Source organism: Podarcis erhardii (assembly GCF_964252035.2).
Source record: "Podarcis erhardii genome assembly, chromosome: 18".
Classification (NCBI taxonomy): domain Eukaryota; kingdom Metazoa; phylum Chordata; class Lepidosauria; order Squamata; family Lacertidae; genus Podarcis; species Podarcis erhardii.
Window position 1 is genome coordinate 636082 of NC_138516.1, and position 24582 is coordinate 660663.

General features: G+C 53.7%; 3 protein-coding genes across 5 annotated transcripts in view; all 3 read left to right on the forward strand.

Moving 5' to 3' along the window:
* Nucleotides 1-265: 265 nt before the first annotated feature.
* On the forward strand, nucleotides 266-6748 carry SLC39A3 (solute carrier family 39 member 3). Of its 2 annotated transcripts, XM_081846384.1 has the most exons (4): nucleotides 285-334; nucleotides 4033-4093; nucleotides 4525-4820; nucleotides 5739-6748. In XM_081846384.1, the coding sequence occupies exons 3-4, from the start codon at nucleotides 4614-4616 to the stop codon at nucleotides 6486-6488; spliced, it is 957 nt and encodes a 318-aa protein (XP_081702510.1). In that variant the 5' UTR covers nucleotides 285-334; nucleotides 4033-4093; nucleotides 4525-4613; the 3' UTR covers nucleotides 6489-6748. The 2 variants fall into 2 exon arrangements, with proteins under 2 accessions (XP_081702509.1, XP_081702510.1); XM_081846383.1 differs by lacking the exon at nucleotides 4033-4093 and having other exon boundaries at nucleotides 266-334.
* A 5733-nt stretch (nucleotides 6749-12481) lies between these two features.
* On the forward strand, nucleotides 12482-23292 carry DIRAS1 (DIRAS family GTPase 1). Of its 2 annotated transcripts, none has more exons than XM_081846476.1 (2): nucleotides 12482-12576; nucleotides 22630-23285. In XM_081846476.1, the coding sequence occupies exon 2, from the start codon at nucleotides 22641-22643 to the stop codon at nucleotides 23235-23237; it is 597 nt and encodes a 198-aa protein (XP_081702602.1). In that variant the 5' UTR covers nucleotides 12482-12576; nucleotides 22630-22640; the 3' UTR covers nucleotides 23238-23285. The 2 variants fall into 2 exon arrangements, with proteins under 2 accessions (XP_081702602.1, XP_081702603.1); XM_081846477.1 differs by having other exon boundaries at nucleotides 12499-12572; nucleotides 22630-23292.
* Nucleotides 12483-24582, forward strand: part of LOC309333067 (guanine nucleotide-binding protein G(I)/G(S)/G(O) subunit gamma-7) — a 111834-nt gene continuing 99734 nt past the window's right edge. The window contains exon 1 of the mRNA XM_081846518.1: nucleotides 12483-12576. The gene's annotated coding sequence lies outside the window, so the exon portion shown is untranslated. The remainder of the gene's footprint in view (nucleotides 12577-24582) is intronic.

The following is a 24582-nucleotide window of genomic DNA, read 5'->3' on the forward strand; positions in this document are numbered from 1 at the left end:
TCTCCCAGCACACGCAAAAGTCGCCGGAACCAGGCATGTCGCGGCCGCTGTTCCGCGCCGGCCGCCGTTCGGCAGGCACAGCCACTTCCCTGAAGGTTGGAGGACACCCTTACTTGCTGCACAGCAGAAAGGCGACTGTGGGAGGGCGGGGCGAGAGGGAGGGAAAGGCCCGCCTAAGGGGCGGGGTCCACAGCGGACGGGCGGGTTGCTCAGCCAACGGGCGTCGCCATGACGTCAGTGGCAGCCAATAGGCGTCGCTTCGCCGCGGTTGCCAAGGCAGGCGGGCGAGGTGGGAAAGGGGCGGAAGGAGGAAGGACGGGAAGCGGCCGCGCAGGTGAGGAGGAGGGGGCGGGGAGGAAGAGGAGAGGGGGCTCCCGCACCCCCCGGGGGCCCGGCGCCCAGGACTGCCGGAGGGGGCGGGGCTCCTCCCCGTCGCCGCCTCCATGAGGACTAGCCGCTTGGGTCTGCAAATGGCTCTGCCCAACTGCAGCCAGGGATGCGCCGTCGGGGTGTGGGGCATGAGAGGAGGAGGAGGAGGAGGAAGAAGAACAGCGGTGATAATCGTCATAATAGCAGGCTATTGCATAGGGTTGTGCAGTCGAAGGGGCCGCCAGGGGCCATCTAGTCCAGCCCCCACTTGGGCACAAAGCAGTCGCAGGGCTGCAGGATTGCCAGCAGACGGACCTCTGCTGAACAGCCTCCAACAAAGGAGAGGGGGAGAGAGAGAGAGAGAGAGAGAGAGAGAGAGAGAGAGCTTGCCAGCTTGTGTGGTTTGGAGGGGTCAGAACTTCTTCTTCATCATCATCATCATCTTTGAACTGTCTTCAAGGACATGAAGAGCAGGTTGTGGTACTCTATCCGGGGCATAACTTAATAACAATAATAATAATAATGGCACCCAGCCTGACCCCTGCAACACAGGGATCCCCAACATGTGGTCATCCCAACTCTGCTTAAAAACTGCCAGTGAATTGTGGGATCCTAGATTTGGACTGTTAATGGAGAAATCTGAGGGCTCCCTTGGACAAAAAAACAAGGACCCCAGCCAGGAATAGCAGAGCAAAACAGGAGCCAGAAGGCTTGGTCTTGATTGAAGACTGTCGCCACAGGACTCCCACCTGCCACCAGGTGGAACAAGAACAAACTTTTATTAGCTGCTAATCCCCATGTTACACCCCCCCCCAAACTACATCAAGGTTACATCATGAAAGGGGAGGTCTGGGGGCAGTAATCTGAGCATCCTGGACCCTGCCCCATGGTTTCCCTTGCCCTCCACCAAACACCCATCAAGTGAAACAAAAGAGATATTTACATTTCTCTGTTTCTCAGCCAAGTTAATCACACCCTTTTGTCTTCATCTGGGTTTGTGATTTCTGGAATGGCCACCTGTCTGGCACTCAGGTATCAGGATGCCAGGAATTATCACTCAGGCAGAGGGGCTGCTGAGGAGCTGAGCTGTATGAATTTCTAAAGTTTTCCCAGTGAGCCAGTACATAGATACATTTATCAGTGAATTGTTACATTTGGTATCACGCAGCAAAGGCCCTTTGAATAGATAGGAAGAAACTGTGATAAAGTGTTTTGTGAGGACAAATCACAAAAGTCACAAAAGTGATGGTGCTGATTTTGGTAGTGGGCTGCCTGTGTGTGATATCCGCTGGAGGGGCAACCCCCCCCAACCTATACATAAATTCCTGCAACAGGCTCCCCCAAGGGTCATCCTGTGCAACCTCCTCTGCAATGCAGGAATCACATGGCTAAAGTATTCCCAACAGAAGTCCATCCAAATTCTGTTAAAAAACCTCCCATGAATCATAGAATTGTAGGGTTGGGAGGGTGAGCCAAAGGGCATCCAAGTCCAGCTGCCTGCAAGGCAGGGATCACAGATCAAGGATCCCTGACGGGGCTGCCCAAACTGTTTAAATTTAGATTGGTCTCAACTAGGGCCAGGGCCTTTTCAGTACTGGCCCCGATCTGGTGGAACGCTCTGCCTCATGAGACTAGGGCCCTGCAGGGCCTGCAAGACAGAGCTGTTCCACCTGGCCTTTGGTTTGGACTCAGTCTGACCCTTATGTTTCCCTCCCCTTATGGTTTTGATCTATGAGCTACTTTTAAAATGAGGCTACATTTTAAATTGCATTTTAACCTGTATTTTAAATTAGTTTTTTTTTCCTTTTATGTTTTTACTGTAATTTTACTAGTGTTAGCCGCCCTGAGCCCGGCTCTGGCTGGGGTGGGCAGGGTATAAATAAAAATTATTATTATTATTATTATTATTATTATTATTATTATTCAAGACCTCCAAGGAAGGAGAAACCCAGGAATAACAATGAAATGCATTTGTGAGCCTAGATCCGCTCCATGCCTTCAAAGCATGAAATCCCCCTTGCCAAATATTCTTGGGAGCTGTAGTTTCTCTTCGCAGAGCTGCATTTCCTAGCACCCTTAACAAACTAACTACAATTCCCAGGATACTTCTGCCAGGGGGAAGCCATGTCACTCTGCTCTTAAGTCTTCTTAGAGCGCCAAGTGATTCTCTGCTTTTCTAAATATTAGTATTATTGGTGCTCTCTTGAATTACACCCTGGATAGAGTATCGCAATCTATTCTTTGTGGGGTTGGCCTTGAAGATGTTGATACGGAAGGGGGGGCATGTCTTCTTCACATTCTTCTTCGCTACAATATATCCATTTATTTCCAATTGTCAATGTCAAAAGGGACTAAAATCTATAAAATTCATATAAAATCAATAATTAATAATTAATGATAATAATAATTTCAATTATATTTATATACTGCCCTTTATCAGAAGATCCCAGGTGGTGTTCCACATTAAAAACACATTACAGAACATCAAGGATAAAAACATAATAATAAGAATACTGACAGGAAGCCTATTAATGAAACAGTCATCATAATAACTAGTTATTACTGATACATTCTTTTTATGAAATTGCTTATTTATTTAGTCAAATTTATACACATCTTGATAGTTAAAAACAAACAAACCTCAAAGCAGTTTAGAAAATAATAACGCCGTAAAATCAAGAAAAATACGCAAGCTTTAAATGAAACAAAACTTTCTTTCAAGTACTAAAACAGATTCCGATCCCCCCCCCCTTTCCAAGCATCCGAAGAGGCTGGACTAAATGGGAAGATGCCTGCCTGATCTCAAGAGGCAGGGAGTTCTAAAGTCTAGGTGCTGCCATACTAACTGATCGAGTTCTTACTGTTGCAACTGGCGCATTGAGCTGAATTGAACCTGGACAAATATTTCACTGCCGGTGTGTTTTTCCTGTGTCTTGAGGGCAGCATGTCCCAAAAGTCTGCTTTAAAGTATTTTACATAAACAAGAGTTTAGTAGTAGTATGGGGGTTATTAGGTTGTTTTTCTTCTTATTTTTATTGTCTTTTGTGTTTCTTATACTGAAATGTGATGTTGTGAACTGGATCTAGGGAGGTGTACAAATTTTAATAATAATAATAATAATCATCATCATCATCCAGTGGTACCTTGGTTTTCAAACATCTCCGTTGACGAACATTTCGGTTTTTGAATGCCGTAAACCCGGAAGTACAGTCATACCTCAGGTTACGAACACGGCAGGTTGTGCATTTTTGGTTGCGGACTGCGCCAGACCTGGAAGTATCGGAACGGGTTACTTCCAGGTTCAGCGCTTGTGCGTGCGCAGAAGCACAAAATGACGTCACACGCATGTGCAGAAGCGCCGAATCGCGTCACGCGTGTACACAGATGCGGCACTTCACACTGCGGGTTGTGAACGTGCCTCCCACATGGATCACATTTGCTTCGGTTTTCGAACACACCTTGGAAGTTGAACATGCCAAGCGGCTTCCACTGAGTGCAAGATCCTGAGGCCTGGCTGTTGGCTATTGAGTTTTCGGTTTTCAAACATTTCAGAACTCGGAATGGTCTTCCGGAACAACATACGTTCAAAAACTGAGGTACCGCTGTAATAGTCATGAGTAATCATTTGTCTATTTATAGAAAGGAACTGTTTTGTTGCTGCAGGAAAACCTGCATCCTGGTTCCTTCTCTCCAGAAAAAGGAGTTTCTCAGAGCTGCTAACAAGGTATAAACCACAGTGAAAATTAAACCGCAGAATTATCCCTCTCCAAAAAGAGAAACACACAAGCAGGATTCGAACACCAGAGCCGCTCTCCCCTCCTGCAGTTTCCAGCAACTCTGATTCAGAAGCATTGGTGCCTCTGACTCCTGGCTAGGAGCCCTCCAGAGCCCTCTCCTCCTCCATTGTTTATTATTATTATTATTATTATTATTATTATTATTATTATTATTATTATTTTATGCCACCCATCTGACTGTGTTGCCCCAGCAACAGAATAGTAAAATTGGAAACCCTCCAGCATTAACAAAGGAATGTGTCCCGTTTTCTTTTAAAGCCATCCAGGATGGTGGCCTTTCTCCTGTGGCAGTCAGTTCCACAGTCTCACTGCCAAGTTGTTTCAATCCCATCTGTTTTTCTCTCATCCCCCCTTGCAGAGCTCCATGGGTTTGGCGGCCACCCCCTACGCCTGCCGCCCGGAGCCCCTGGCACCCTCCTAACAGATGCCCCCGGGCACCACGCCACCATGAATCTCCTGGTGACCAAGGTGCTGTCCCTGGTGGGGGTCTTTGTGCTGATGCTGGGGGGGTCCTTGCTGCCTGTCCGCTTCATTGCCACCGACGGTGAGAAGGCAGAGCGCTCCCAGCGCATCATCTCCGTCTGCAACTCCTTCGGAGGCGGCGTCTTCCTGGGCACCTGCTTCAACGCCCTGCTGCCGGCTGTGCGAGAAAAGGTGGGGCGCAAATCGGGGGGGGGCGATGCCATGTGGAAAGGACCTTGAGGGCCACGTTGAGCCTCCCAGGGCCTGAGGTTTCCCCATCCCGGAGCTGTATGGCCATGGAATGGAGCCCCCCTATTCAGAGGCACTCTACCTTTGAATAAATAACTTTACTCAATCTGGGCTTCCCTCCCTGTCCGTTTGTGGAGGGCAGGATCAACACAACCCAGCAGCCACTGCTGTGAACGTGTGTGTGAGGGGGGTTCCCAAGGGCCGTCTCCCCTTCTACGCAGCCTTCTGGGGGCCATGGAGTGGGCAGGGCTTGGCCAATCTTCTTTTAAAGCCATCGCATTTGGTGGCCATTTGTGCTGCTGCCACCAAGGCGGCCCTGAGACCCTCCTCCCCTCTCCTGGCTGGGAAAGAAGGCGCCAGTCCCCGCTGAGGATGCCGAGGGGCGATCCTGGGGGTTTGTTCCTATAACGGTTCCCACCTTGTTAGCGGGTCTGAGAAACTCCTCCTGGGAGACCAGGATGCGAGTTTCCCTGCAGCCAAGAGACACTTGACCTTTCCATATTGCTTGGCTGTGGTGGGCAAAGGAGAGGGAGGGGCTTTCCTTTGCAGGCTCCCCAGACGCTCGTAGGTGACCCCCAGGTCTAGGGTGCCATTGGCCTGATCCAGCCAAGCTGATCTCCACTGAGCTGGGCAGAGGGGATATTTGGAGAGACAGCAGACACTTGGCTCAGTCTGCAGACCATGAGACTCTTAATCTCAGGGTTGTGGGTTTGAGTCCCATGTTGGGCAGAAGATCCTTGCCTTGCAGGGGGTTGGGCTGGATGACCCTCAGGTTTCCCTTCCATCTCTACAATTCTATGCTGCCTCCCCCTTGTGGCAGGGAGTTCCGCTGCTTCACAGCCTCTTCTCTCCCCTCCGCAGCTGGCGGAGGTGCTCAAGGTGGGCAACGTGGTGACCGACTACCCTCTGGCTGAGACCATCATGCTGCTGGGCTTCTTCATGACGGTCTTTGTGGAGCAGCTGGTGCTGACGGTGCGCAAGGAGCAGCCGTCCTTCATTGACCTGGAGACCTTCAATGCCGGCTCGGACGCGGGCAGCGACTCTGAGTTCGAGAGCCCCTTCCTGGAGCCGCCCTCCAAGCGCCACCACTACCACCAGGGCAGCTCGACTAGCCACAGCTCCAGCCAGTGCGGCCTCAACGTCCACGAACTCTCGCGCTCGACTCCACTGCGCCTCTTCAGCCTGGTCTTTGCCCTCTCAGCCCACTCCATCTTCGAGGGGCTGGCGCTGGGCCTGCAGGAGGAGGGGCACAAGGTCATGAATCTCTTCCTGGGCGTGGCCATCCACGAAACGCTGGTGGCTGTGGCGCTGGGCATCACCATGACCAAGACGGGCCTCACCCTGCGCGAAGCAGCCAAGCTGGCGGGCGCCGTCAGCCTCATGATCCCACTGGGCATCGTCATTGGGATGGGCATCGAGAGCCGCCACAGCGTGGCCTCCAGCGTGGCCTCGGTGCTCCTGCAGGGCATTGCCAGCGGCACCTTCGTCTTTGTCACCTTCTTTGAGATCCTGGCCAAGGAGCTGGAGGACAAGAGCAGTCGCCTCCTCAAGGTGCTCTTCCTCGTCCTGGGCTATGCCGTCATGGCCACCCTTGTCTTCTTCAAGTGGTGACGCCGTGGCCTCCAGGCGGGGAAGCTCTTCCCCACCGCTGCCACCCTCAGCCACGCCCCAAGCCACACCCCCAAAGAGTTTGGAGGGCCGCGCACAGTTTGCACGGCGTGATGTGGCGTAGGCTCCGTGGCCTCGAGGCCGGATGGAGGAACGAGACGCTTCCCGCTGCCCCCTTAGACACACACACTCCGGACCAGGGGGACCAAGATGCGACATGGCACTGCCTTGCTCAGCTCCCCTCGCTCTCAGGGAGACCCGAGTCCTGGGCAACCCCTCTCCTGCAAGGCACGAACCAGTCAGGAGCAAGGTGGCAAGGGCCACGGAAGGTGGCAGAGCCACAACAGGACCTGGGCCTGATCAGTTCCCGCTCCTTTTTCTGCCCTCCTGGCAAAGCTCTTGGCAGCCGGCTAATCTGTGGCACCTCTTCAGGGTCAAGGGCGCAGAAAGGGCGTCTTTTCCCCCTCTGGCTCCCCCCTTCTTTTCCTGGAGGTGAGGATTGTGGCGGCAAGAGGGGAGACCTGGCTGCACAGAGTTTCCCTCCAGGCCTGTGCAGTTTCCCCACAGATTTTGCTCTTGTGGACGCAAAATCCCGCTGGGACGTTTGTTGGGTTTCTTAGGGGGCGCAGGGAGGAGATCCCCTTGTGGGCTTTTGCCAACGGTTGGCTGGTGGTCTGGCCCAGCCAAAGCTCAGTGGCTGCCAGGAAGCCAACATTCGCAGTCTCTCTCCCTGCAAAAGGTTCACTTTCCCCTCTCTCCAAAAGGCTCATTTTTTCCTTCTCTTTTGCTTTGAGCAGATTTGCCAGGGAGCCCAAGTCCACAGTCTCTGTCTCTCCTTTTTCATTTTCCTTTGATTCCCACCTTGCCAAAGCCAACCCCCTCGTCCCCAGCCCCCCTTGGAGCTGCCTCCTGCTTTCTCCTTCTGGCTTCTTCTCCTCTCCTCTCTTTGCGCCTGAGCGCGCAGGTGACACCTGAGCCTCTCCTTCCTTCTTCCCAGTCGAGGGGACCTGCTGCTCCCGGGCCGTCATGCAGCCGGGGATTTGCAGCACAGACAGAAATCTCCTCCTGGCCCCCAAATTCTCTGCCTCGTATTTCTAACGCTTTCCTTGAAGGGGAAGGGGTGGTGGAGCAGGGCTGTACCCCAAAAAGGTGGAAAGCCGGTTTGCTGGGACCCTTGTGGGCTGCAAGGAGGAAAGTTGCCATTGCTGTTCCTTTCATTTATTTGTTCATCTGGGGTCTGAAGCCAGAGAGAGAGAGAGAGAGAGAGAGAGAGAGAGAGAGGGGAGGCCTCTCGGCTGCTGAGTCCAGAGGCTTGGATGGGCTAATGGATCCCTGGAGCACAAAGAGGAGGCGGCATGCAGACTCTTTCCTGCAGCACTTTCAGGGCGGAAGGACATGCAGGAGGCGAGGGGGGCGAGGGGGGTCTCTGTCTTCCTGCCACTGCTTCCCACCCCCAGCTCTGGCACCAGAGTTTTGGCTTTGATTCATGTCGGGGTAGAGACTCGAACACGAGGCTCAGAAGTAGCAGCTGGCATGTGCCAAGGCCTCACTCTTCTCCTGTGCCCACCCTTCAGTTTCTGCAGTGGGAAAGGGAGATGTCCTCAGCTGCCAGCCCCCTTCTTGCTGACCCCAAAGGATCCGGCAGAGCTGTCTTGTCAAAACAACATTGCGCTGGGGCTTTTTGCCACCTGACGAAAGAGGCTGGTGTGACCCGGAAGCTTGCACTGTCCTTTGGCTCCACCAAATGAAAGAGCGGCCATATCTCTGGCGGACCTCTCTCTTTTTCTTAGGGGTCTGGGATTAGGGTTCCATCGCCCCTCAACCAAGTCTGCAGGTATCCTGTGTTGACTTAGCTTGGCTGTGCACTTTCTGCAGAGGATATGCTGCCCAGGCCCACGTTTGGCAGGGGGTCCAAGTGCCTCCCTGGCTTTCCTTGGGTGTGGTGAGAGAGGGAGCCTTGGACTCTGGGGCTTCAAGGCTGGGAAAAGTTACCTGCTTGTGAGCAGAACACGTTGACGCTGCTTTTCCATTTAAATCCACATCCTTTCCCCCCACCAGGACTCTGAATTTAGCACAGAGGAAATTGTGCACATGTGATATTTTTGCATTCTGCTCTGGGGACAGGGTTTTTATTTTATTTTAATAATTCAGTGTAATCTCCACTGTGCTAAAAAATGATAATAACAGTCACCGGCCTTTTATTCAGCCGCTCTTTAAATAAAACACCTTTCAAATTTCGCCACTTTTCTCTGGCTCTGTTTATTGGGGGGAGGGGAGCTGAACTCTGTTCCAGGCCAATTTTTGCAAGTATAAAACTCCCAAACCAAAATTCCTCTGGAGATGTTTGGGTTCTTCTTTGCAGTGCGATTTCCTGCAGGAATAAGTGCACCAGCGGTGGATTTATACTGGACTGTCCAGATTCCAACCTGCTTTATTCGTTTTTCTGCAATGCTCCCCCCAAACATGAACCCATTATTATATGGGCTTAAATGGTCCAGTTCTGCAGCAAAAAAGTGGGGCCAGAAAAATAAACGGGAGCATTTGCGGCCTGGTTGAAAAGCTACCGGGTTTCACCTGGAAGTTACCGAGCTCCCCAACAACTTTGCATGTGCAAAGAGATTTCAAAAAGTGTTAAATTTATACCACAAAATTCCACCAAATTAACGCACTGTGGTGTGAACATAAAAAATCAGGGATGAGTGAAAAAAAGTCGAAATTTCAAGTGGAAATACTAGAAAGTAACACCAAACTTCTTTCCAAAATGTATAAACAATTACTGGACTGGGATACTAAAGAAGAAGAAGTGAAAGGAGTGATGGTTAAATGGGATAGAGATCTTGGTCATAATTTAGAATATGACAGATGGTTAACACTCTGGAAGAAGGGTATGAAGTTTACAGCATGTGCTGCTCTCCGAGAGAATCTAGAAAAGATGATGTACCGTTGGTACCTCACCCCGGCAAGGCTGGGGAAGATGTACAAAACCGGAGACAGCACCTGCTGGAGGTGTAAAACTAAGGTAGGAAACTTCTTTCACATCTGGTGGACCTGTGATGTGGTGAAAAATTTCTGGGGCCAAATTTACGAGGAATTGAAGAAAATATTGAAATATAACTTCCCCAAAATACCTGAGGCGTTCCTCTTAGGCATGATCGGTGAGGAAATTAGGAGTGAAGACCAAACCTCCTTCCAGTATGCCACCGTGGCGGCGAGGATCTTAATTGCGCAAAACTGGAAATCCCCTGACATACCCTTGATCAGAGATTGGCAAGTGAGATTGTTTCAATACATAGAGCTAGCGAGACTGACACAAAGAATTAGGCATCATAATAACGCAAAATTAAAAAATGAGTGGAACAAATTTATATGCTATATTGAAGTTAATCTGGGAATTAGTAATATAACAGCAGACAGTTCTTAACTCCTACGATGTATAAAATTAGTATAATGATATCTGCAGAAAGACTATAAGATTACTTAATCCTAAGCCGAGCTGGACGGAGGTCCATTGTTCACAAATTTGTTATCTTCTTCTTCTTTTTTTGCGCTCTTTTTTGCTTTTTCTTTCTTTCTTTCTTTTTTCTTTTTTGTTTTTTCTTTCTTTTTTACCTTTGTATGTTGTATGTTGTATGTCTGTATGCGGTTGTTTTCTCCGATTTCTTCGTTTTTGTCCGTTCAAAGTGTGTATATATTTTAAACTGCTCAATAAAGATATTTGTAAAAAAAAAAATATATATATACCACAAAATGCATAAAAAGTGGGGGTTGTTTAGAGGCACCACAACACCATCCTGAGCACAGTAGAAAGCGAAATTTATCCTAAATTTATGCGGTCCTGCAGTTTTTGTGGGGGGTTGTGAATTCTGAGCTGCCCCCTGTGGAAGTGACTGTCGGACAGAGCTGCACCCCTTCCTTTTTTCTTGAGGGGGGCTCTGGAGTCTCATCCGGCTCCCCTAAGAACTCGGGAATCCAGATGGACTGCCTTTGGACCAGAAGGCTCCATAAGAGCATAGGAAGAGCCTCTGTCAAATCTTTGTTCATCTGCTGGAGCCGGTTCCCACCAGGGACACTTTCTCTGAAGTAAACCTTCATCCCAATAACCTTTTTGGTGGAACTGCGAACAACAACCCTGCGAGGAAGCAGGGGCACCCAGAGATTGCAGGGCCCACCCCCATCTCCCTCCATCCCCAGCAGACGGCACAGTCAGGGGCAATGGAGGCAGCACAGCCCGACAGCTGGAAGGTTGCAGGTGTTCCTTGCGCACACACAAGTCTGGCTCCTTGCCCACTCCCCGCTTGGCTTCCAGAGCTGTTGACACACACACACACACACACACACACACACACACACACACACACACACCCGCCAGTGCGAAGCTGCTGAGCAACACAGGTGTCCCGCAGGGGGCTTTGCTCAGACCAGTGGGCCGCCTTGTCTTCTGTCTCTTGCGGGGAGGGGCTCCCCGTTGCTCCCCACAGCTGGCTGCTATATTAATAACAATCCCAGATATTAATTAATTGGCTGCATGAGTCACCCGGCCACCCAGCGCTCTGGGAGGAATTCTGCAAAGAGGTACAGTGCATCCCCGAGTCTGGCTTCCGCCTCTCCAGTTTGGGAAGGCATTGCCGCCCAATGGTTACTGCAAGGGGGGGAAGGGGAGTAGGGCAGAAGGCCTGGCCTTGTACGTCACAGTGGCATCTTTTAAGCCCAGAATTTGGGGGTTTGGTTGGGCTGAGAGTCTGGCAGAAGTACCATAGAATTGTAGAATTTGAAAGGGACCCCCCAGGGTCATCTAGTCCAACCCTGTGGAATGCAGGAATCTCAGCTAAAGCATCCATGACAGATGGCCACCAGAAGTGCCCACACTGGCTGGCAGCAGCAACTCCCTAGCTCCCAGGCACCTTTGGAACTCCTTGCCCAGGGAAACCAGGCAGGATCCCTCCTTGTCCTTGTGGGAGGTGGAGAGGCCGCTCAATCCCTTCTTCACTCTTACCTGTTCTAAGTTTTTGGCTTTCTGCATTTTATCAGTGTTTGCTTTAGTTGTTGTTGTTTTTTTTAGCCCTGCTGAGTCCAAATTCTGGCAGAAAAGTGGGGTTTTAGTAAGAGCAGGGTGGTGCCGCCTCTCTCAACCCTGGCGCCCTTGAATTACAACTCCCACCATCCCTGACTGCTGGCTGTGCTGTCTAGGAAGGATGGGAGTTTTAGTCCAGCAACATCCTGCCTTGCGGGGACTGGACTCGATGACCTTTGGGGGTCCCTTCCAACTCTACAATGCTATGATTTGAGGGAAAGGGTGGGATGGGTCTGCATCTCCTCGCCCGGACACTCCCTGGCTGCGACCATGGGTGCGGGTTGCTGCCTCTCACCCTGGCCCACCTGGCAGCTCTGTTGTGGGGAAGAAATGGGGAGGGAAGAGCCATGCAATGGGGCAGAGTTTGTGCATGGCCCAGACGCAAGCTGGGGCTGCCTGGGAAGCCGAAGGCAGCCCTGAAAGCCTTTCCTAAGTCACAGTTGCCACACTTTTGCACAAAAGTGGGGTTGAGAGGCAGTGTGGTGTAGTGGTCAGTGCTGGAGATGGGGGACCACAGGGGGTGGCGCTGGGGGCCAGCTGCTGCCTCTCAGCCTGGGTGTAGGAGCCAATTCCTGGGGGCCGAGGTCCCTTTGGTCTCCCCAATAAAATAACTGACATTCAAATGGAGTGTCTTGTGATCGATTATGCAGGGTGGGGCATCCCTGGTCCTGCCCAGTATTTTATTCAAGTTGGCACGCTTGTCCTACCTGGCAGGGCTGTCGTTGCAGGGATGCCCCTTCGGAGTCCAATGCGGCGGGAGAGGAACGCAATTACCTAATGAGCTAACTAGCCATGACAGATGGAAGAGATGGAAGCCCCGAGGTGGGGGCCCTGCGAGGGGCGGGGCGTGAGGCGAGACCCTCCCCTCCTCCCCTCCCGCCCCATATCGGCGACGTTCACACGTGACGCGCCTCCTCCTCCTCCTCCTCCTCCTCCTCCGCGGCGTCTCCGGATGGCTGCTGGGCGGCCGCGCTGCTGCTGCTGCTGCTGCTCCGGTCCAGGCTGAGCCCCGCCAGGCAGGTAAGGGGGATGCAAAGCGGGGGGCTGGGCTGGGGCCTGGGGGGAGGGCTTTATTTGGGGGAGGTCGGGGGTTCCTCTGGGGTCGCCCTCTCCGCAGCCGCCCCTCCATCTGCATGCAAGCGACCCCCTCCCCGGGGATGCGTAAAAATATTCTCCCCTCGCGCCCCGGATGCATTGGGGGGGGGTGCGAGGGATGACGCGAGTGATGCAGGCAAGCCAGCGGGGGGGGGGGGCGCTGTTGGAGGAAAAGGGTGGGGAGGGGGCTCGGGCACCTGCATTGCCCCCCATTGAATGTCCTCATTCGGGGGACTCTTTGGGGGGGGAGCAGAAGCAGCCGCAACATCTCCCATTTGGGGGCAGCAGGAAAGGGTCCCCTCCGCGCACTGCAGAAAGGGGAGGACCCCCAAACACAAGACGCCGCACCCCTTAGCTCAGCTGCCTGCCACTGAGGAGGGACAGCCGGCTGCCCCCAGGGTGGGGGGCAAAGGGGACGGAAGCTGCAGCAGCTCCCTCTTCCCCCAGTGAGATGCTGCTGCTCCTGCTCATGGAAGTTCTCTTTGGAGAGATCTGGCTCAACAGCTCTCCCCCCACTCCCCGAACCGCCCTGGACCTGGAGGCTGCCGGCCAGTGTTGGTTGTGTGGCTTCTCCCCTTGGGGTGCCTCCATCTTTCGAGTGGGCAAGAGAAGGACATGGGGTGACCCTTGGAGACACAAACAGCAGCCCCCGCCAGGGCCAGGAGAGGGGCTATCTGAGGCCACAAAGGCAGCTGCTGCCTTATTGCCAAGTGTCCTAGCATGGACTGGCAGCAGCGGCTGTGTGGGATTTCTGGCAGAGAGGTGCCGCTGAGGAACCTCTTCCTAAAGAATCAGGTAAGATGGTGGTCCTCATGATTTGGGAAGGAAACCAAGCCCAGCCCCTGCTCTGACTGGCTCAGGGTCACCTGACAGGCACATAGGAGCAGGGGGGCAGCAGGCCTCTCCCCCCTCCCACATGCTATCCCAACTGGGACTTGGAGGCAGACTTCTGGGCCTCTACAGACAGCCTTTCTCTCCTCCGTGAACTTGGCTGGTTCTGTTCAAAGAAGGGCACCCTGGGGTGGGTCAGCCTCCTCTTCGCCACAGGCCCCACCCCTAGAGATTCCCCCATGGCCCTCTCCCTCCCACACCCTCCAATACCAGTTTGTGACTGACAGCCCTTGATAGCTCTACTCCCCCCGCTGCCTCTCCTGCATTACTTTTCCTGATCCCCTTTCACAGCTGCTCAAGCTGGTGGCTGTCATGAAATCTTGTGGCAGTGAGTTCCACAGCCCATGTGAAGAAGTCCTCCTTGCAATGCAGGGGGTTGGACTAGATGGCTCTTGGGGGTCCCTTCCAACTCTACAATAGGAGAAAACCCTATTTCTCTATCCGCTTTTCCCACCCACAATTTCACACCCCTCTTGCCCTATCCTCTGTCCCAGAAGCATTTTCCTTGCAGGGAACTATCTGTGGTGCTGGATTCTTCACAGGGTCCTCTTGGGAGAGTTTCCCAGCACCCATCCAGATCCTTTGGCCCTCATTTTTCTGCCGCAAAATGCCGCGTTTGCACCCACATTTAACCTTGACATGACGCCCTCCAGAGGTTTTGCCTGCCAGTCCCAGCAGCCAGAGAAGAAGAAGATGGTGATACAGACACTCTGCTTGAGCTCAGAGGCACCCAACTGTTGTTCTTCCAAACAACAATCCCAACAAAGCCAGAAGGAGCAGGGAGCAATTCAGGTGGATAAGAGAAATCGGATCTGCAAGAAGCATTTAAATCGCTCTTGATTTTTTAATCTGGGGGAGGGGAGGGGGACGGCGACTGAATGTTATGTCAACAGGTCCCCACTTGGGGGTTGGGAGAGCGTTAATGAGCGCCTGAAGACCCCCTTTCCCCTTCCAGGAGGCCGATCTCTTGGCTGGCCTCCCTCTCTCGCAGCTCTGGGGCTTCTGAGAGCGCAAAAGCTCTCCCTCGCCCGAGAGCGAAACTCCTGCTCCCTAATTAATTGCTGCTGAACGGGGTCCAAGATCTGGCCCAAAACATTGCAGTGCCTCTGCTTGCGTTGCAGCGCAATCTGCTGCTGCTGCTGCTGCTGCTGGGGTGCCCTGCAAATCTCAGCACCCCTTTTGTGCAGCGGGAAAGTGCATGCCAAGAGTGGCTGGGTAAGCCAGCCAAATGGATGAGGTATCATCATCATCATCATCATCATCATCATCATCATCATCATCTTGCTGGACCCCTCAAGAGTTAGTGAGCAGAGGCGGAAAGGCTTGCAGAACTAACTCCAGGACCTTCATTCCAGTCACTCCTGGAGGGCGCAGTTGGTGCCGGGGCCCCTCAGAGGACCTGTAGACCAGCCCTTGCTTGCTGGAGCCTCCTGTAGAGGAAGGGACAGGATCCGCCACTCGGATCCTGACTCTGCACAGCTTTTGGGGCAATGCTGAGCCAGACGCCACTTAGCCTGCCCTGGTCACTGCCTACATCCCTTAGGCAGGACGAAGAGGACTAGAATATTGCTGATTTTTACAGGAAGGTCCTCTTCTTAGTTGCAGAGCAGCTGCTCTGCAGGCAGAAGTTCCCTGCACCCTCTGAGAGGCTGTCAGCCTGAAACTCTGCAACGGATTTCTTTGGAAGGTGGCAGACTCTCATTCATCTGCCAGACAGGTGCAATGCGATCTCTGCATTGCAAGGGGTTGGGCTGGATGACCCCTGGTGGTCCCTTCTAACTCTGCGATTCTGATTTTCAGAGCTGTTGCTACCCAGCCAACATTTCTGGGCCGTGTTCCAGGCAGATAAGGAAGGGGTTCAGCCCAAGACCCCTGGCTCCCCCTCTTCCCAAATTCAATCCGGCTGCCTTGCTGGACTGTGGTGGTAGCACTGCAGGGAGGTCACTGGACTCACACATTCATGCACTGAGAGTGCCCACCTCTCAGGACTGTTGTGCATTTGAGTCCCCCTCAAGGACACATAAGAGGAAGTCCATCTTGACACAGAACAGAGTTAATCTGTGGAACTCCCTCCCACAGGATTGGGCAAATTCATGGTGGAAAATGAGGCTGCTGTGATGATGGTGGCGGCGGCTTTTTCCAGCTGAAACTCTCAGGGGGGCGCCATTGCCAGGCTCAGAGGGAGGCATTCATGGAGACTTCCAGCACCTCCTTTTCTAGAAAAATAGCACAGATTATTATTATTTACTAAATTTGCATGCCATGCTTCATCTGAAGATCACGGGGAGGGGGGGTTTTCACAAAATAAAAATGCAAAATGAGAACACAAAATACATAATAAAATGAAAATGAACCAATAATCCCCCCCTCCCACAACACATTTAAAAAGGCATCGGATGTCAATCAGCCAAAGGCCTGGAAGAAGAGGAATGTTTTTGTCTAGTGCCTAAAGATCTATAATGAAGATGGCAATTGAGCCTCGCTGGGGAGAGTGTCCCAGAAACGGGGAGCCACTGCAGAAAAGGTCCCGTTCTCTGGACCTCTTGTGGAAGGAGGCTCATGAAGAAGGGCCTCAAAGGATGATCTTAGGGTCCCAGTCGGTTGATATAGAGAGAGGCAGCCATAGAATCATAGAATTGTAGAGTTGAAAGGGATCCCAAGGGTCATCTAGTCTAACCCCCTGCAATGCAGGAATCTGAGCTAAAGCACCCTTGAGGTATTGCGATCCTGAGTCATTTAAGGCTTTATAGGTCAAAACCAACACTTTGAACTGGGCCTGGAAACTAATTTGCAGCCAGTGCAGTCGGAACAGGATCAGTGTAAGATGCTCAAACCATCTTGCTCCGGTCAGCAACCTGGCTGCTGAATTCTGCACCGGCTGAAGTTTCCGAACCGTCTACGTATAATGCACTGCAGTAGTCTAACCTTGAGGTTGCCAGAGCATAGACAGCAGCAGGCTCTCTCTGTCCAGCTAGGGGTGTAGCTGGGCCACCAGCCGAAGCTGATGGAAGGCACTCTAGGCCACTGAGGCCACCTGAGCCTCGAGCGACAGCAAAGGATCCAGGAGGACCCCCAAGCTACGAACCTGCTCCTTCAGAGGAAGTGTAACCCCATCCAGAGCAGGCAATCTCCTCCCCGTCTGGTCTAGGGAACCCCGCACTAACAGCGCCTCCAGCTTATCTGGATTGAGCTTCAGTTTGTAGGCTCTCATCCAGTCTGTGAGGCAAGACACTGGTCCAGCACTTCCACTGTCTCACCTGCAGATGCAAAGGGGAAAAAGAGCTGAGTGTCCTCAGCATACTGCTGACAACATACTCCAAACCTCCAGATAACCCCACCCAGCAGTTTCATGTAGATGTTAAACAACGTGGGGGGTAGAATTGAGCCCTGCGAAACCCCACATTGAAGGTTTCACGGGGCTGAAAAGCATTTCCCAAGTAACGCCGTCTGGGAACGACCATCCAAGTAGGACTGGAACCACCACAGAGGAGTCCCACCCACCCCAGACTCAGACAGCCATCCTAGAAGGAGACCCTGGTTGATGGAATCGAAAGCCGCTGAGAGGTTGAGGAGAATTGAGAGGGGCACATTTCCCCGTCTGTCTCCTGACAAATGTCATCATGCAGGGTGACACTGTGGTCTAAACCAATGAGCCTTAGACTTGCTGATCAGAAGGTCGGTGGTTCGAATCCCTGCGATGGGGTGAACTCCCGTTGCTCGGTCCCTGCTCCTGCCAACCTGGCAGTTCGAAAACACATTGAAGTGCAAGTAGATAAATAGGTACCACTCTGGCGGGAAGGTAAACGGTGTTTCCATTCACTGCTCTGGTTTCGCCAGAAGCAGCTTAGTCATGCTAGTCACATGACCAGGAAAAACTGTCTGCGGACAAACATCAACTCCCTCGTCCAGTAAAGCAAGATGAGCACCGCAATCCCAGAGTCGTTTGCGACTGGACTTAACTGTCAGGGGTCCTCTGGGTGACCAAAGTAGTTTCTGTGCCAAAACTGGCCTAACCCCTTCCAGATTTTCTGGAAATGGATCCAGAAAATCAGTTTCCTCCAAGAGTGCATGGATCTGGTCTGTGATCACCTGCTCTAGAACCTTGCCCAAGAAAGGGAGATGAGCAACTGATTGGTAGTTAGTTAGGTTTTCTGAATCCAGGGAAGGTTTCTTAAGAAGTGGTTTTACCTCGGCCTCCTTCAAGCAGGCAGGGACCACCCCCTCTCCTAAAGAGACCTTGATCACCTCCCTGGCCCAGCCAGCTGTTCCCTCCCTACTGGTTTCTATCAGCCAAGAGGGGCCAGGGGCCAGAGCGCAAGTGGTCACCCTGACTGATCCAAGCACCTTGTCCACATCCTCAGGCCTTACAGACTGAAACTCGTGCAACACAACAGGCCTAGACTGTGCTCTGGACCCCCATGAGATTCATCTGCTATAACAGCAGTCAAGGTCTTGGTGGAGGCAAGCAATTTTATCCTCAACATGCTTTGCAACCAAGTCACAGCGAGCTGCCGCTGGCTCTGTCACCTCCTTTGGGCCTGCCTGTAAAAGGCCCCGTACAACCCGGAAGAGCTCTCCCAGATGACATGATGAGGATGCCATGAGAGCAGCAAAGTCGGCCTTCTTTGCTGCCTTCACTGCTGCTAGGTAGGCTCAGTAAGGAGCCCTTACCAGTGTTTGGTTGTATTCATTCGCATCTTTCCTCCCCTTGCGTTCAAGCCGTCTCCCAGCTTGTTTCCTCGCCCTAAGCTCTGGAGTATACCAGGGGACCAGTCGGTCTCCACAAAGTAGGAGAGGGCGCTCAGGGGCAATCATGTCAATAGCCTGAGCTGCTCAGGTGTTCCAGAGGTCGGCCAGGGCTTCGAAAGGAGCACCAGCCATATCAGCCGGAAATGCCCCCTGAGCTGTTTGGAATCCCACTGGATCCATCAGCCTCCGAGGGCGGACCTTCCTAATAGGTCCCCTGCCTCTGTGGAGGGGAAAAGGTGCCGACAGCCTAAATCTCACAGGAAAGCCATCTGCAAGTATCTCAGGATCTGTCCTGTGGAAGAGGGAGCAAGCTTGTTTTTTTCCTGCTCTGGAAGGTAGGACTCGAACCCATAGCTTCACATTACAGGAAGGGAGATTCTGACTCAACATCAGGACAAACTCTCTCTTAGGAAGAGCTTTTCTACCATGGAAAGGAGGTGGTGGACTCTCCTTCCTTGGAGGTTTTTGAGCAGAGATTGGATGGCCATCTGTCCTGGAGGCTTTAGCTGAGTTTCCTGCATTGCAGGGGGTTCGGCTGGATGACCCTCAGGGGTCCCTTCCACCTTTATGGTTCTATGATTCTATGATTCCGCAAAGTGATCTGGCCATGACAAGGGACTGGCGTCAACACCCTCCATTTTCAGATCACCCTGTCTAGTCAAGAGAGCAAGGAGCAGCATGTGGCCTGACACATGTGTTGGGCTCGGTACATGTTGTCACAGCCCCATGGCAGCCACAGAGTCCTGAGCCCCCCAGAGCTGGTTGCCTCAGCATGGATGGTCAAGTTTGGGGTCCTCCACACACCCCTCCAAGACTCTGCCAGCTCAGACAGGGAGACTGGTGGGCGATAAAGCAGCACAATCCCAAATCTGTCCAGCCCCAGGAACACCCCCTCTAGATCTCCCCCAAACTGGACACTCGCACACACGGAGAGAATTCCTCTAGGCCATGGCCAATTCCCCTCCCTGACCCCCAAATCTCGCCAAATGCTGCACACAAGACCCAGGTGGGCACAGTGGGGTGAGACCAATGCCCAGGCCAGATGGGCCACAGTCAGATCACGAAGGAGGGGGTCTTAGTCCAAGCCAACCTGGCATTCATCAGCCACAGACAAGAGGAGGGGTGCTTTGAGTTAGGGGGGGTTGGGGCGGGGTAGCTGAGCCCCCAATTCCCAGAGGTCCCCCAAACAGCGGCAAGCCACTCAGGCACCAGGATTGCAAAAGACCAGCTCCGCTCAGTTGCTCTTGCTCGTGTGTCCAGGGTGCCATATGGTCGCCCGGCAGCTCTGTCCAGAAATAGCACGGTATGCTGATCCTATTATGGGATGTCCACCTGGGGCAGCCAAGCCGAGTCTGCGCTCGGCCTCTGCCAAGGCCTGATCCTGCAACCAAGGACAGCTGGCATCCGGTGTCCGAGGGCTCAGCTGGGCATGGGGAGAGAAAGCAGCCCAGATTTTGAGAGCGGGAGAGGACAGCTTGCCTTTGGCACAGGCAGGCTCTTGGTCCAGGAAGCCCAGTGATGCCCACACAGGCCAGCAGCAGCTCTCGGGGTTTCAGACTCAAGGAGACGTCCCCCGCCTGGAGACACCACCTGGGAACTGTTTTGGAGGAGGAGCACTCACACCAGGAATCGAACCCAAGCCTCTGCTCGAAGCACCAGAGGAGTAAAAGGAGAGAGTGTGGCCTAGTGGGAAGAGTAGGGCAAGAATGATGTCGAGGGTCATCCAGTCCAAGGCAGGAATATGCAGCTGCCTCATATGGGGATCAAACCCGCAACCTTGGCATTATCAGCACCATGCTGTAATCAACTGAACTATCCAGGCTGGTGGAGGGCACTGGTTAGCCTAGACAGGTTTTGCACCCGTGCCCCTACAATAGCCGTGCAGGCGTGGGAGGCAGGAGTGCTGGTTGGGAGCTGCTTGCGCCAGGTTTTTATAGAATCGTAGCACTTGAAGGGATCCCCAGGGTCATCTAGTTCAACCCCCTGCAGTGCAGTAATCATTGTGACCCTCCCAGAGATCTGTGGATGACGGGTGGTATACGCATAATAATGGTCATGATAACAACAACAACATTATTATTATTATTATTATTAGGGTAAAGGGGACCCCTGACCATTAGGTCCAGTCGTGGCCGACTCTGGGGTTGCAGCGCTCATCTCGCTTTACTGGCCGAGGGAGCCGGCGTACAGCTTCCGGGTCATGTGGCCAGCATGACTAAGCCGCTTCTGGCGAACCAGAGCAGCGCACGGAAACGCCATTCACCTTCCCGCTGGAGTGGTACCTATTTATCTACTTGCACTTTGACGTGCTTTCGAACTGCTAGGTTGGCAGGAGCTGGGACCAAGCAATGGGAGCTCACCCCGTCGCGGGGATTCGAACCGCCGACCTTCTGTTCGGCAAGTCCTAGGCTCTGTGGTTTAACCCACAGCGCCACCTGCGTCCATTATTATTATTATTATTATTATTATTATTATTATTATTACTACTACTACTACTATTACTAAACCCTCCAGTGCCTGGGCAAGGAGATGTGTTTCTGGCATTTGACTCCCTTTGCAAAAAAGCCTATCCTTCCCAAATAGTCTCTGCCAACTGCTTTTTTATAATCCCACTGAACCTCCCACGTTTGAGAATCCATTTCCCCTTTACATTTCCCCTTCTTTTCTCCACCACCCACCCATTTCCTTGACAGGAACTAGAGAGGACAAGGCTTTTGGCAGCTGCTATGCTCTGCCCTCTGCCGTCGGAGACAGGATATGGCTCTCGTACCCGGATCCTGCTTTTGGGTTTCCCCTGCTGGGCCGCTATGAGAAGAGGGGCTGGTCCCTTTGGCCCGGTCCGGGTGCCAGACCCTCCCCTGCGGAGACGTGCTGTGGCAGCAGAGCCTCCATGCCCAGCGGCAGTCTATCCCCAAAAGCCGGTCGCTGGCAGCTGCAAGTGGGGAGAGAAGTACTGCCGCCCTCAAGTCCCTGCGAGAGGCTAGGTGGGCTCCCTTGGGAGAGCCGCCAGCTCCAGAGGCAGTCTATCTCAACTTTGAGGCTCTCAGGGGGCATTTGGCCTCTATAGCCCAATCCAGCTGACATCCTCATACCAAGGCTGGGACCTGTGGCATTCTACAGCTGCATATTCCTGCATTGCAGGGGGTTGGGCTAGATGACCTGCAGGATCCCTTCCAACTCCATGATTCAGGAAGAGGCTTTTTCTGACAATCCCTGCCTCCTCCTGTGGCGGTGAGTTCCCCTGCCCACTGTGTCTCCCAGGGTCGGGACACACACACACACACACACACACACACACATCAGGGCTTCTTGTGCCCTGATAGATGCCTCCAGAGGGCAGAAGCCACCTCTCTCTATCTGCCCCCCCCCCCAATTCTGCACTGCGGGTTTTCTCCCTGTTGCCAAGACGGCTCCTGCTTTGTGCCGGAATGATGAACCACCCTCCGCTCTTCCCCACCTTCTCCTCCATTGTCAACCCCAGAGAACGACCCAGTTTTTTGGGGGGGCAGAAAAAAATGGGGGGCGGGAATGAATGGGGAAACAATGAATGGGCGAACAATGAATGGGAAATGCAGTCTCTGTGTCTGCTCCCTGCCTTTTCCTCTTCCTCATTTCAAGAGGAGCAGCTGCCAAGGAAGCGAGTCCCCCCTCTTTTTGCAAACGCCTCCCAGAGATTAGTCAGTGGGGCTTTTGTGGGGAGGTTGGGGTTTTTTTCTGGCAGACAAGCTGCTGGCTCTTTCTCTCCCCGTCCCCCTGCAATGGTGCCAGCAGGAGAGGTCTGCTCCGAGGGGCTGCCGTAGGGCAGGATCCGTCCTGGCCAAACCCCTGACTCCATGCAGCTGCCCGTGAGAAATTGCAGTATTCTGTTAGGGGGGATTGCTTACCCCAAAATGCACCTATTAGGGGATTACACACTTGAAATGCAGAAATGCATTGGACTTAGATGGGGGGGGTGGCTGTGAATTTGCCCAATGAATTTGGAAGAGGAGGGGGGCTCTTTCACTTTGACCTGCCTTGAATCTTTGCTGGGGTTGCGGGGGAAGCATATCCTGAGCCTTATTTATCCCATTATTTTATTTATTGCAGTTTATATCGCCACTAAAGGGTTGTTTGCATGGTCCTGCCTCCTCCTTGTTTTAATCACTATTCCTGCATCGCAAGGGGTCGGACTGGAAGACCCCCTATGATTTTGGCTGCTTTTCCAAGCCTGGCAGACTCCTGCGCCCCTTGTCCCTCCCCCCCCCCGCCTAGCTAACCCCCCTGCTCTGACCACTATGCCCTGCTGCCTCTGCTCCTTGAAGCTGACCTTGCCTGCCCTCCTCCTCTCTCCTGGCGCAGGTGCTGCCAAGATGCCCGAGCAGAGTAACGACTACCGGGTGGTGGTGTTTGGCGCGGGGGGCGTGGGCAAGAGCTCTCTGGTGCTGCGCTTCGTGAAGGGCACCTTCCGCGACACGTACATCCCCACCATTGAGGACACGTACCGGCAGGTGATCAGCTGCGACAAGAGCGTGTGCACGCTGCAGATCACCGACACGACGGGCAGCCACCAGTTCCCGGCCATGCAGCGCCTCTCCATCTCCAAGGGCCACGCCTTTGTGCTGGTCTTCTCCATCACCTCGCGCCAGTCGCTGGAGGAGCTGCGCCCCATCTACCAGCAGATTGTGCACATCAAGGGCAGCGTGGAGAGCATCCCCATCATGCTGGTGGGCAACAAGTGTGACGAGACGCAGCGCGAGGTGCCCACGCAGGAGGGAGAGGCCACCGCCAAGGAGTGGAAGTGCGCCTTCATGGAGACCTCTGCCAAGATGAACTACAATGTCAAGGAGCTCTTCCAGGAGCTGCTCAACCTGGAGAAGAAGCGCAACATGAGTCTCAACATCGACGGCAAGCGCTCCTCCAAGCAGAAGAGGACAGACAAAATCAAGGGCAAGTGCAGCCTGATGTGAGGAGGCCACGCCCACCCACCAAGCCCCACCCCACCCGCCCCTCCGCTTGGCTCCGCCTTCCCTGCTCCTCCTCCTCTTCCTCCTTGGTGGCGTCCTGGTGGCGCTATGGGAACTGTGCCGCGTCCAGGTGCTGCTCTGCGTCTCGGTGGCGCTTGGGGAGCTGGACTATATCCCAGCAGCACTATGGGCACTGCACCACCTCTTCCTAGCACCATGGGGACTGTGCTACATCCCGGCAGCGCTATGGGAGCTGCGCTGCATCCTAGTGGCGCTGTGGGTGCTGTAGAGCCTCTTAACAGCACAATCTGCTACGTCTGAGCTGCGCTGTGGGCGCTGCTCTGCCTCTCTGCAGGGCTATAGGAGCTGTACAGCATCTTGGCAACAATATGGAACTGTGCTGCCTCCTCGTGGCGCCATGGGCACTGTAGGGCCTCTCGGCAGCACAGGGGGAGCCGTCCTACATCTTAGCAGCCCTGCGGACGTGGCACTGCATCTCAGCAGGGCTTGGGGAGCTGTACGACGTCCCAGCAACGCAGCGGGCACCGGGCGGCCTCTCGACAGCACTATGGGAACTGCGCTACGTCCTGTCAGTGCTATGGGTGCCGCACTGCCTCTCAACAAGGCACTGGGAACCGCAGGAGACCTTAGCAGCTATGGGAGCTGCCCCTCCGACCCACTGGCTCTCCACAGGTGGGAGACGAGACTCGCTCCGCTTCCCTGCCCCACCTCCCACTTGTTCCCCTTGAACACAAGGACTTTTCGGGGTAGGGGTCTCTTGGTGCTGCCACTCGGGAGGGCTTCTGCAACCAAGGCAGGGCTGCTGCAGCAAACTGGGGGGCCAGCAGGACCAAGGAGGTTGCCCCCCAGACTCACCCATTTTGAGTCCCGAATCTCCTTGCTGGACTGGAGGGGGGGCGAAGAAAAGAGGATCTTCTGTGACCTCCCCATCCCGCATTTATTGCCCCCCCCCCCGCTCACCCTCCAGACTTTGGCCTGCGAAGATGTTGGGGGCAGCCAGGGGGCTGCCACGCCGCTGGGTTTCCCTGCCCTACCTGCTTCGAAGGAAACCCCCGGTGGAGATGACTGCTGCTCCAGGGCCCTCCTCACAGGGACGTCGCGGGTCTCCTTTGTGGGCTTGTGGAGGCACAGGGGGAGCGTCAAGGGGAAGGGGCACCTCCTGGCCTCTCCTGCAGCCCAGAGGCCTGGCCAACGGGCGCCCAGCAAGGCCACAGAGGAGAAATTGAGGTTTCCGGGGGCACACAGAGCACCTTCCCCTTCCCCAACGAAGGGCCCTTCTCAACATGCCAAACACTGAACGTGGCAAACGTCCCCGTGAACTTTTGAA

What these genes read in the sequence shown, in the direction of transcription:
- SLC39A3 (XM_081846383.1), top strand. Translation starts at nt 4,614, where the DNA reads ATGAATCTCCTGGTGACCAAGGTGCTGTCCCTGGTGGGGGTCTTTGTG. An exon ending in TGCCGGCTGTGCGAGAAAAG is followed by an intron (nt 4,821 to 5,738) that starts GTGGGGCGCAAA and finishes TCCCCTCCGCAG; the next exon opens with CTGGCGGAGGTGCTCAAGGT.
- DIRAS1 (XM_081846476.1), top strand. Translation starts at nt 22,641, where the DNA reads ATGCCCGAGCAGAGTAACGACTACCGGGTGGTGGTGTTTGGCGCGGGG.